Source organism: Pteropus alecto, unplaced genomic scaffold (genome assembly GCF_000325575.1).
Source record: "Pteropus alecto unplaced genomic scaffold, ASM32557v1 scaffold68, whole genome shotgun sequence".
Classification (NCBI taxonomy): domain Eukaryota; kingdom Metazoa; phylum Chordata; class Mammalia; order Chiroptera; family Pteropodidae; genus Pteropus; species Pteropus alecto.
The window spans coordinates 1,491,553-1,504,174 of record NW_006441386.1 but is presented as its reverse complement, the minus strand read 5'-3'; the positions used below and the strand labels follow the sequence as shown (position 1 = coordinate 1,504,174).

The 12,622-nt window shown below is 41.0% G+C and overlaps 1 protein-coding gene across 2 annotated transcripts in view; it reads right to left on the bottom strand.

Annotated features, from left to right (window-relative positions):
* Positions 1-12,622, bottom strand: part of CALN1 (calneuron 1) — a 514,614-nt gene that overhangs the window by 480,234 nt on the left and 21,758 nt on the right. The window contains exon 1 of one of the 2 annotated variants that reach the window (XM_006918521.1): positions 4,362-4,517. The exons of the other annotated variant lie outside the window; for it this stretch is intronic. Coding sequence (XP_006918583.1) covers positions 4,362-4,484 — 123 coding nt within the window. The 5' untranslated portion in view covers positions 4,485-4,517. Of the gene's footprint in view, positions 1-4,361; positions 4,518-12,622 lie in introns of those variants that run through there. 2 annotated transcript variants of the gene reach the window in all.

The following is a 12,622-nucleotide window of genomic DNA, read 5'->3' as shown; positions in this document are numbered from 1 at the left end:
AAAATTCCCTACCAGGTCATTCACAATTTGATTCCCGTGCACCTATTTTGATTCATCTTCTCTCACTCCTCACTTCCTCACTTCACTTCTCTGCCCTGACACAAACATACATCCATGTGCATGCATGTGCATGTACACACACACACACACACACACACACACACACACACACACACACACATCCCTTGCTCCAACCAGAATGGGTCTTCTCTTTCCTGTTTTAAGTACCCCATAAGACTTATTTTAGAAACATTTTTGTGAGTAAAAATACTGAACACCACTGATGAGGCCCAACCCTTTCATTCAACCCACAAATGAGCCCAAGACCACGCAGTGAGTTGACAGAAGTGCCCACTGCTCCATCCCACTACAAGTCCACTACAAGTGTGCACTCTCCCCTAAGACGTAGCCGCTAGAGCTAATAAAAGATCCTTGTTAAGGCTGATGAGTTCAGTCTGCTAAGGTCCAGCAGAGCCAGGCATTGTCGGGGAGAAAAGCAATGACTATAGTGGGGTCATGGAATTCCCTGGAAACTGATAGGAATGGGCAGAGATATAGGAGAAAGAGAAATGAGGATGGACAGGCCATGGGGAACTCCTGTCTAGCTGGAGAGGCCCTCTTGATAACCAGGTAATAAAGGTTGAGTTCCATCTGCCTCTCACTGTGCAGGACCTTAAATTATGGAGTATTTTATGAGTCCTGTTTATGTAGAGACTCTTTTTATAAGCTATTCAGAACAGGGGTGGGAAGGAGAAATAGGGAGAGGAAAATTTCCTTTGAATTTCCTTTGCTTTTAGAGTCAGCAATTTAATGAGTCATGCATTCTAATTCCTTGCTTTGTCTACATGTTTTCATTTCAAAATGCTAAAAAACACTTTGTTTGGAACATGGCTATTCTTAGCTCATATATCAATAGTGCACATCCATTTCTCACCATATTAGAAGAACTTTCTTAAGATTGGGTTGGAGCAGTACCATAGTAGTAGCATTGTTTATCTAGCTGTAGTTTGTTGAAGTCACCTGGCATCTCTCTGTTCCCTTAGGATGTTCTTCTACCTGGCCTCTTAGGCCTACTGACCATCCACAAGTTAGCTCCAGACCTGACCCAAAGGTCCCCAGATCTCATAGTCTGGATAAAAGGGGAAGACCATCCTGAGGAGTCAGTATCTTGGCGGGCCCAAGATAAGTCAGGGCTTCATTGCTATTTTGAGACTTCATTGCCCTTGTGAGACTCTTGAGGGAATGAAGTAGAAGAAAATAAGATTCCCATCTACAGGTCATGTCTTCCAGACACATCAAAAGAAAGCTTGACCACACACCTTGGCAGAGATATAGCAATAGACAGTCCGGGGGATTCTGCAATCCTCTGGGCTGAAAAGCTGAGAGAAAGGCTGGGTGTGGGTTTTCTTCTGTCCCTGCCCTCTGTACCAGGTCTCTCTCCACACTCCACTGCAGTGCGCCCAGCCAGATGTATCTACCCCACTGTACTTGTTCCACCAGTGATAGTTCACTCTTCTGGGTCTTGGGGATCACCTTCTTTTAAAGGCTGCATCCCACTACAATACCATACAGTGTGTACTTAAAGCACTAATAGCAAGCACATTATCAACACCTAATGGATACCCAACCAATATCAAGAATGAAATACAAAACCAATATCTCAAGGAATTGGGGTAAAGAGGTACCCTACTTCTCTGGTCATTGCCTCTCTTCTTTTTCCATCCACATGTTTATAGTAGAAGTGCCATGTTTGTACCCTCTGATCCTCTTCCCATGGACACTATTGATTTGATCAGGTGTGGGCAACAATGAGTTTGTTCCTGGGGAATTTGTAATTGAGACCATACTGATTGCCAATTGAGGCTGGCTGCCATTTTAGAAGCTTTTTGACAGAGATTATTTTCTCATGGACAGAGAAACCAGAGAGGCGTGGACAAGCAGAAAGAAGCAGCTTTCTTGGGTTTTCAAAAATCCCTCTAGGCCCTCGGTCCAGCCATCACTGAGGCCTTGTGTTCTATGAGACACCTCCCCCTAACCCTTGCCTAAAGTCTTCTTAACATGTTTCTCTTTTCACCTAAGGAGAGCTCTAATGGACTTCTGTTACTTGCAACCAAAATGGTACCATAAGTGTGAAAATGATCTGAGATGGGAAGATGGGACACACTGAGGAGACTCCTCCCTACTTTATAATTTTGCCTAGCCTGCTCACATCAGTCACAGGCATCAAGGCAACTGCCCAGAGGGCTTCGGATCCGAGGAAGCCCTTGATGCTCTCTATGCTAGTCCCAATGCCCAGGCTGTGCTTTATCTTAAGGAGGTCCCCAGCCAAGGCACCGAAGGACGAGGAGGCAATGTATTCTGAGACCTCATTGCTGGAAATTGATGTGGGGACATGTTCCAGACAAGCTGTGCTGCCTTCCCCTCCAAGTCCAACATCTAGTGTTGAGGCCACAACAGCAGGACTCCCTTTTGTCTCATGTCTTTTCTTGTCAGCTGTCTCTCCCAGCATTTCTTAGTGCTGTCTCACTGCACTTGAGAAACATGTGGGTATGCTCCCAAGTAAGCAGTAAGCAAAGTGTTACATACATTTGTGTACAGGCATGGGTGTGAACATGTAATGGGAATGAGCCAGGAGCCCTAGAAAGAAGTTGGTGGCTTAGAAAAAGCTGGTTCGTTCCGCTTGGACTATTGGTACTCCCAGAGACAGGTGAAACTAAATTGCTTAATTCATGCCCATCACAGTTCTGACCCCAAAATTCTAAATCCCAAAATCACAGGAACAAATGGGAAAATATTTTCTAATTTGGAAGTATATTGAGCAAAATGGGTCTTTCTGATTCCATCAGACTTTTTTGTCTATATGCTATATGATCCACTAAGGTAGAAAACTGTCATTTTCCTCTGCAGCATCAGCCATGTTTGTCATTTGTTACAGCCCCAATAGGACATGTAGAAATGTTTGTCAGCCCCAGTCCTTACCTTCATCTCTCAGCATGCCTCTCTTCCCCAGTGTAAGTCCCAGGATGCTATCACTTATCTCAGCCTCCTACCAGGACCCCTCACTTGAAAGGGGTGACCTGAAATAGGGAGGCTCAGCCCAGGTTGCTCTGGACACTCACCAGCCTTCCTGAGCATAACCTTATTCTGAGCCTGCCTAACAGCATATGTCAATTTCAGCTTCATCTTGCTGCCTTCCAGACCTCTTCCCAGGTCAATGAGAATGGCTCACCATGCAGGTCAGCACACCCTGGGTCAGGGGTCTCGTCAGCTCCCACCTTTGAGTTCCTAAACAATGAGTTGTATCGTAGAAGGTTCTGAATAGACCCTTATTGTATCCTATGCTGGGCTCTGCAGTCCAGACCCCAGCTCCTAGGAGAAATTGCTAAAAATCAGGAGCTATAGTCATCAGAAATATTTCTACTTCCTTTTTCCCCCCACAAACCTAACCTTAAATTCATGTCCCCCACCATATACACTTTCAGTCACCACTAGGAGTTTGTTGGTAGCAAAGAGGGCTGGCAATTTCATTTCAGTATCCTTAAGGAGATCATTTCAGAATGTACCTATTCATGGGACTCACCACAGACCAACTCCTTAACACCAACATCACAGATCAAAATTTCCTTCTTTACAAAACCACCAGAGTTGAAATTCCTCTTGAGTTTTTATTGTCATGATTGTCTCCAAGGAAAAGAAAAAGAGCAGCATCAAACCCAGGGAAGCCTGTGGCCTGGTAACATATGAAACCCCTTCCACTGAACTGACCTCTTCACCTATAAGCAAAGAGGGGCAGAGAAGCCCAATGGTTATAAATATCAGTTTGGGATTCAGAGACATAGTAGGAATCCTGGGTTTACGTATGTCTGTGCAATCTGGAGCAAGTTGATTAATGTTTGTCTTACTTTACTCCTATAAAAATAGTGTTAATAACACCCTCATGGGGTTATTAGTTGAAATTATCTATGCGATACTTCTGTTTCTATGCTGCCACATAATATACTATAAATGACATCTATTGATGTTTTTTTCTAACAACAGAGCATCCCCCTAACCCAATCAGTTTCTGATAGAGTCCCCTTTCAAACACATTCTCCTCACCCATCCATACATCTCAAATACAATCAATGGAAATCTGTCAGGCTCAGGACATACGGTAAAATCTCTGTACCCAGCTTGAACATGTGTCCTCTCAGGACCCCTCCCAAATGTCCTCTCCACAGGTCTCCTCTCCCCACCCCAACACTTGGCAGCAAAGGCTTCCAGCCCCGGCACCACCCCCTACCTGAGGGCAGAAAACAATCAAGTCCTGAGCAAACACTTGAGAAAGCTCATTTCTCCGAGGGGGTTTGGGGGGAGAAGACTTGCCAAGTGGGGAAGTCGGGGGCCTGGCTCCTCCGTGGTTCCTCTCCCCCTCCAGGGGCTCCTCTGCCCCACTTTTCCTCATTCTCAGGCTTTCCCTCTCCAGGTTGCTCGGGCAGCCGCATCAGGGGTCCAGGGCGATGTTCTCAGAGAGATTTGTGAGCACATCAAGGGAACGTCAGCGGAGACACTGAGATTCTGCAAGGAGTTGACAGAAACTTACTGCCTGCACAGTGCTAGTTGATTATTTACTCAATCAGTTGCCAAAATAATTCACACCCTCCCTTCTGTGTTTAAATAGGACAATAGTAGAAACACAATCCTGGCACAAATATAATTACAGTTGTGACAGATGTTTAGTTATTAATAAGGCCTCAATGTCACCAGAGGGTGTTACACAATAAACCAATAATGTGCCTTTGGAACCAACCTTAATATTTACAGGTACTTTTCCATTCACACTCCCATGGGATTTGCTGTAGTATAAGCGATGCAGAGAAAGCTATAGCCACCAACGTGATTGCAACTTCCAAGAAAGCCCAGCTCCTTGTCAATATAATTTGTTTGTCATTGACATCAGCAGAGCCACAGGAACAAAGTTGGGGGCACAGTTAGAAATAGCCATATTATGAAGAGGACTCTTGCCAAACCTCCTAAGCTTGTGATGCTCTTCACAATCTCAAGGCAATGTCATCCTAACTTCCTTAGACAAAGCAAAGAGCATCCAAGACTAGAGTTCCTTTACCAGCTCCAGTCCAGATTTGCTTCCCACATGTAGGAGCTCCTGGGTCCCTTTGATGCCACCATCTCTCTCTATATCTGGTTAACCTCTACTTGTCCTTTATGACTTGACTGAGGTTAAGGCACCTAGCTGGGTTACGATGCCCCTCATCTGTGCCTACTTTTGTTATTGTCCACGATCTCTGTCCCTCTCTTCCCCCAACACTGCAGAAATGTTTGTTGCCCCAGTCCTTACCTTCTTCCCTCAACATGTACCCTTTTGAGAAAACTCCAGGCAGAGTAATTCAGATGCATACTGTAATATCTGGGCCCAGGTAGAGACGACCTTAAAATAATTGGTGTTCAATAAAAACTTATTGAATTCACATTTAATCAATATTGGTTCTCTTTATTAAAGTTAAAAATTAATAATAAAACAAAGTCTCTCAAGAGATGTGAAGTAAAGAGAGCTTAACTGGAAGAATTCTGGTGATTTAAAGAATGAATCTTGGTCATCGTGGATGGAGTCTTTGCCTGAGGAAGCTGGCCCCGGGGAGATAGCTGCACCCTGCACTGGGGAGTGGCCTCTTCCAGCAACAAGCAATCTCCAGTCCTCACTGCTCAGCCCTGCACATCACATCCTGGGAAGATGCTCCCTGCTCTGCTTCCAGCCTCTTGGTTCTGACTGGAGGTATATTTCCACACCTGTAGAAGCCAGCCCACAGGAGATGGGACTCCGAAGATGACTTTAGGAAGCATGAAGCCTTAAAGAGATGTGTGCAAATGTCATCATTGTTGTAAATTATTCTTGTAAATCTGTAAGTCCCATCTCAGGTCAAATTAGATAGGCTCACCTCTATGTATAACATGTGTCAATTACTGGAATAAATGAATGATGGACACACAAACTGTGTGCTTTGTAACTTTTACCTTGACCAGAAACCCCCATTATCAAGATCAGGGCTGGGCTAGGTGGTGTCTGGGTGCTCCAGATCTATAAGACCTCTGGTTTTCTGATGGTTGTTGTATGAAGTTGAGCCATCCCCTAAAAGAGGGACTCTATCTCTTGTGATTGGGCTGGAACCCTCCAAAGATTGAGACGACAAGGAAACCCTATGAAAAGAAAAGCAGAAGTCTTTGCTCACCGAACAACACAGGTATAACACATCCATGCAATAGCACTTGTCTTCAGAAACATACCCCTGGCACCATTTGTTTTCAGGTACACACACACACACACACACACACACACACACACACACCAGCACTGTACACATACACACACATGCTCACAGACCAGTCTTTAAACATTCACAGCCTATGTGTGATCTCAGACCTACATTTATTCCCTATCCTCAGACATACACACAGGAAGACTCACCCACAGCCATATAGCTTCACACAGCTACACACACCATCCCCATCAGCATGAGCGCCAGTATGCACACACACACACACACACACACACACACACACACACACATACACCCCTCTCATGTTAACACACACTATAGCACCTCCTTATGCACACAAGCTACACACATACCTATACTTCTTAACTTCTCTCTAGCTATCATATTAAGTTAAAAATGAAAACGAATTGCCTGTTTCATTGTAGTACAAATGCAAAATAAGTAACATTTTATTTTCATATGTGCTTTTAGTTGCCCTGACAGTCCCAGCACAATGAAAGATGTGATTGGTGGCAAACGCAAATTTAAAAAGAGAGTAATTAGCTCCCTACATACAAGAACTTCCAAATATGTAGAGTGCCTTCTTTCATTAGTCTCTTCCAGGCAGAGTGGACACCAGGATAGGGGAACCCTGCATTGCTAGTCTGACCTGCCAGGAGCTCTCAGCAGGGATGTCTAAGCTGATGTCACAATGGCTTAAGAACCCAATCCACTTAATTACTTGGAACTTGCTCATGGCTCAATAGGAGCATGACACCGGAAGTGGCAGTTCTCCATGAGGAACGATTGCTTTGCTGCTCAGCTGGCCTCTGGTGCCCTTTACTGCAGCACTCACTATGTGCCAGAGAATCACAAAGCCAGGGGGGCTGGCCCTCAGCCAAAAAGGGAATTGATTCCTCCAGCCAGAAGCCATCTCACCAGAATGCTCCTCTTCAGGTCATGGCTGGCTTGACACCAGCAGGGAGGCCAAGCTGCCCTCCGCAGGCTGCAACTGACCACCCATGGCCAGCTAATGAAGCAGCATAAGGTGGCATTCTCATAAAAGATGAACCTGCATCTCCCCATCTCACTAGGAGCTTCTCAAAGATAGAAGCCATAACGTACGCACCTCCCAAGTCCTCGGTGGCCTTAAATACCTTGAGACCCATAGTAAATACCTACTGAAAATGATTCTTGGTCCCTAAATTAACTGTTTGCCTCATTTCCTAATTAAATTTCTAAGAGCAATTTTCAGAATTTCTCCTCTAAGTCCATTTGCCTTTATTGTCATCATCTGAAAGGTCGGTGGTTTATGAGACCTGAAGTTAGAGTTTTGGGCTACTTCCTGAAGTTAGACCTGAAGTTAGAGTTTTGGGCTACTTCCTAGACCACATTAGTGTCCTCTTTAGCTTTGACTCACCAACTTCCTTCAGCACCTGAAATGTTCTGTGATAACTGGCCACCCGGTGTGAGGCACTCTGGGCCACCCAAAAAGTGACGCTACCTTGGTTCTTCCCTTATCTCTTTTAGCAATCCATAATATGCAGAGATTGGGGTAGTGATGTGATTAAGAACATGGCTAATTGAATCAAACCATGCAGTTCAAAACCTGGCTCTGCCACTTATAGGCTTTGTGATCTTGGGCAAGTTACTTAACCTCTCTGTGCTTCGATTCCCTCATCTGCTAAATGAACTTGATAATAATAGTACCTACTTATTAGGATTATTTTCAAGTGCTTGGCACAGAGTAAGTACTCACAGAGTAAGTACTACATTTGCTAGCTATTATTATTTATTCCTTCCTTTTGCACCTACCAGGCAGTGGCAGAGCACCCACTCTGCTCAGATGGGTGCTGTACTGAACCCATAGTGGGATAAGAAGGGCAGATACAGAGTGAATCCACCACAGATACAGCCTCACAGAGCTGAGGACACAGACACAAACACACAGTCCAGAGAAGGAGGCCACTTCTACTCCTTCAACTCAGAGCAATTTGTCCCTGAGGGTATCCGAGAGGTGAGGTTTTGATTCTCTCCTTTATTCCCACCAAGTATGTTGCCTGCCTCTGAGGAAGAGAGACATGTTGTTACAGTCTGGGTGAACTGATCGCGATTTCATCATTCCAGCATATGTGGCTCTGAGCATTCAGTTAGTTGGGTGTATGGATCACAGGCAAACTTGGCCTTTCACAGATTTTGATCTTTTGGGGAGTGTCTAAAATTACAATCACTATACGAACAGGAAATGGCTGAAAAATCTAATGTTTATGAACTAAGCATGTGAGGTGAGCATGATTGTTTATTGGCATGAATAATTCATAAATATGGGGTAGATGGTTCTATTTAGTTTCTGGGAACCCCGAGGAACAATGATTCCCAGACTGATACTCTAAGACTCAGTTCAAATGTTCACCAAAGAATGCGCCCTCCATTCTGAATACATTAAGCATTAGGTTAGAGGCTTTTTGTATCCGTGGCCCCTGCTACATTTTACAATTGTTAACGGCCATGTTATAGTCATGATTGTATCCTCTGTAATACTTGACAATAGTTTTGCATGTGGATCTTTTCTCTCAAAACCTTCCACACATGCCATCAAATTTGATCTACAAGTAAAATTTTGTTACAACTGGATATAATTCTGTTTTTATTTGTCACTTTTTAACATTATTTTCAGCATATTTCAAGTATATAATACGTTATTATTAACTAGTCATTATGCTATACATTAGGTCTCCAGAACTTATTCATCTTATAACTGAAAGTTTGTACCCTCTGACCAACGGTCTCCCTTTTCCCCCAAACTTCCAGCCCCTGGTAAACACCATTCTGTTTTCTGTTACTATGATTTCGACTTTTTTTAGGTTTCATATATGAATGAGATAGTGCATTATTGGTCATTCTGTGTCTGGCTTATTTTACCTAACATAATGCCCTCCAGGTTCATCCATGTTGTAGTGAATGTCAGGATTTTCTCCTTTGGCAGGGGTGGGGGGTGCTGATTAATATTCCACATTTTCTGTATCCGTTTGTCTATTGATGGACATTTAGGTTGTTTTCACTTGGCTACTGTGAATAATGCTGCATTGAACATGAAGATACAAATATCTCTTTGAGATAGTGATTTTATTTTCTTTGTATATACACTCAGAAGTGTGATTGCTGGGTCTTCTAGTAGGTTTATTTTTAATTTTTGGAGAAATCTTCATACTATTTTCCATAGTAACACTTTACAATCTCACCAATAGTGCACATGTGTTCTCTTTAAAATAATTCTGTTTCAAAGGTACATTTTGGACAAAATCTTCAGTGAAATGAGTCATGCCACATGGTGTTTAGTGGGGTACAACTTGCTGAGAACAAGAAGTCAGAGGCATAGTGTGAGGTCCACTTAGCCTCAAAGCAGGGCCCTGCATTTATTGGAACGTGTGAGCACTGACACTTCTTCTATATAAGAGAACTTGTCAAAGAAGCAGACACTCTGCTCGAAGGGCTGATGAGCAACAAAGTCTGACCACTGTCTTTATGTTTAATGACTCTGAGACACTGTCATCTTGTAGAGGTTATTGTTCATCATCACTTAAAATAGTTTAATACTAAATATTCGAAAGCACAAATAAAAAACAAAAATAAACTCCTGGTCTAGCATGTAGGAAATATCCATCGAGCTCCTGAAAAATGCAAAAGCACATGCTAAATGTTCCCTTAAATGTGATGTAAAAGTAAATGGATTTTAAGAGAATCATGCTAAATAAAAAGGTCAGAGAGAAAAGGATAAGAACCATATGATCTCACTCATATGTGGGGTATGAAACATAAAGCAACAAATGAACAAACAAAATGAACAAATGAACTCAGAGACACAGACAACAGAAGGGTAGTTGCCAGAGAGGAATGGGGTAGGGGAAGAATAAAGAGGGTAAAGGGGTTCAAATATATGGTGATGGAAGGAGACTAGCCTTTGGGTGGTGAGCACGCAATGCAATGTACAACTGATGTATTGTAAAATCGTACACTGAAACTTATATATTATTAATGTCACCTCCATAAATTTAATTTTTTTAAGTTTGTTTTCTCCCTATTTCTATCTAAAACCAATCTGATATCATGAAGATAAAATGTACACCTGACATTCTAAGCCCAAGTCTGAAAACTAGAACTGATTCCAAAAGCACCTGCAACACAATTTTGTGAGTGTTACTCCAGGGGCCCTAATGTTCCCTACATGTCCTGGCTTGGATTCACATAAGCAAAACATCCTAAACCTTGGCTCCCCAAAAACAAAACCAAGAACTATAAATGAATCTGAGCAATTAAAGTTGAAAATCACAATAAAATAAAACATAAATACACATAAATTCTCATCAATTCGAAAGCTGGCATCCAGCCTCTTACTTTTGAGGAAGCACCAGAGACTTAATTGCTAAAATCAGGAAAGTCACTATCACCACTACCGTTCACAGTATTGTTCTCTGTCTCTACTACTATTAACACTGTGTTGTAAGTATTAACAACGTGATTAGATAAATAATTAGAGGTATAAGATTGGGAAAGCAGAAACAAAATAAAACTATCTCTTCTTGAAGATGATATGATTATATATCTGCAAAACCCAAAAGAATTCTTGAAAAAACAATTACAAATAATAAGAGAATTTAATAGACTCGTGGGATATAATAGTAACATAGCACTTACCAGACTTTATACAGAGAAACAACACTGAGTTAGAAGAAATAATGTGTGAGCAGAATCTATCATGGCAAAAATAATTAAATTAAAGTTTTACATTTTAAAAAATTATATCAAAAGGAAAAGTAAGGAAATTCTTAAAAACAGAAAATAAACAAAAACATGCAAATACAACTATTTCAGATTTATGGCTCAACTATAGAAGGAAAAACTTATTCGAATTATGTTTAAACATAATATTTTGACTGCACATTCCAAGTGAGACAGATCCTAAGAACAAAAAGAACCACAGAAAAATCATAAATAAGTTAATGCCATGAGAAAACAAGATGTTCTATATTAGAGAAAAGAGATATAAATATAAAATTTTAAAGTGAAATAAAAGCCTTGAAATCTAATTTAAATAAGGATATTAGCATGAATTCAGAATTTATTTTCCTCTTTCAAGAATATGCATATCCCAATTCTGTCACTGAAAAGGCTTCAAAGTAATAAAACTCAGTAGCTATGAGTACCACTATCACTTAAACTGTTGTTTCTAAATACCATTTCCAGCTGTAAATAATCAGCTCCAGGATAGGAAATGTAAAAGTCAGCCTAGGACTTCTTGTCAGGCCTGAATGCAGGCATGCTCCCAGTGATGTCAAATAACGAAAGAACCAACTCGAAGACATGTCCAATGGCTAAATATGGGGTAATTCATTATTCTGAAAATTGATATGAATATAACTGCTAAGGCAACAACAAATTGTTACTTTTTTAGATGATAAATGAAAGTATCAAGCAAATACCCTGCATTTTCTATGCAGACTACATTAGGTAACCAAATAGTTGATGAGACAAAGTACTTCTTTAGAGAAGAATCAGTAATAAATTAAGAAGAAATGATGGATCACAATTTTGCTACCTCTAGTGAAATAATAGATCTAGATAATAATCATGAATGGCTACTAAAATTATTAGGTGTAAGATTGATAGGGAACTTGATCATGGATGAATCAGGCTGACAAAACCTCAACTTTAACTTGAACAAATTGTGACAGCCAGATATTGAGTACCTTCTGATGCGAGGCAATAGGGAGCACACAGCACTACCTAAAAGTGTCCTTTATATAAAGAGTAGAATATGAATTTAATCCATCCCTCAGATTTAAATATAGGGTCATAAGAGCATAGAAAAATATGTTAAACAACACACAAGAATAGAGTAAGCCAAACACAGAACATAAGAAGTCCTTTAGAAATAAATATACTTTCCAAATAGGCTTGGAAAGAATAGGAGAACACTGTTATGGATTAAAAGATACTTAAAAGAACTATCGACCAGTTGTGAGTTGTGGATCTTATTTGAATCTTGATTTGAATAAACTACATAACTGAGGCAACAGGGGAAATAGACCATGGAGATGATAGTGAGGAATTATTGTTAATTCTGTTGGGAGTAAAAATAGTATTTAATTATATTAAATAAAAGCATGACAAAGTATCTACATGTGAAATTATATGTTATATGTGAAACATAAAACATAAAAGATTGGAAGAATATCATTATTTTTTTAAGTTTATGTTTGGATACATGTAGTATCTCTACTTTTGTGTATATTTGAAAATTTCCACAATGAGAAGTTTTTTTTAATGTTCAGAAACAGGACTTGGGGAGCCTGGATCCTGACAAGTTATCT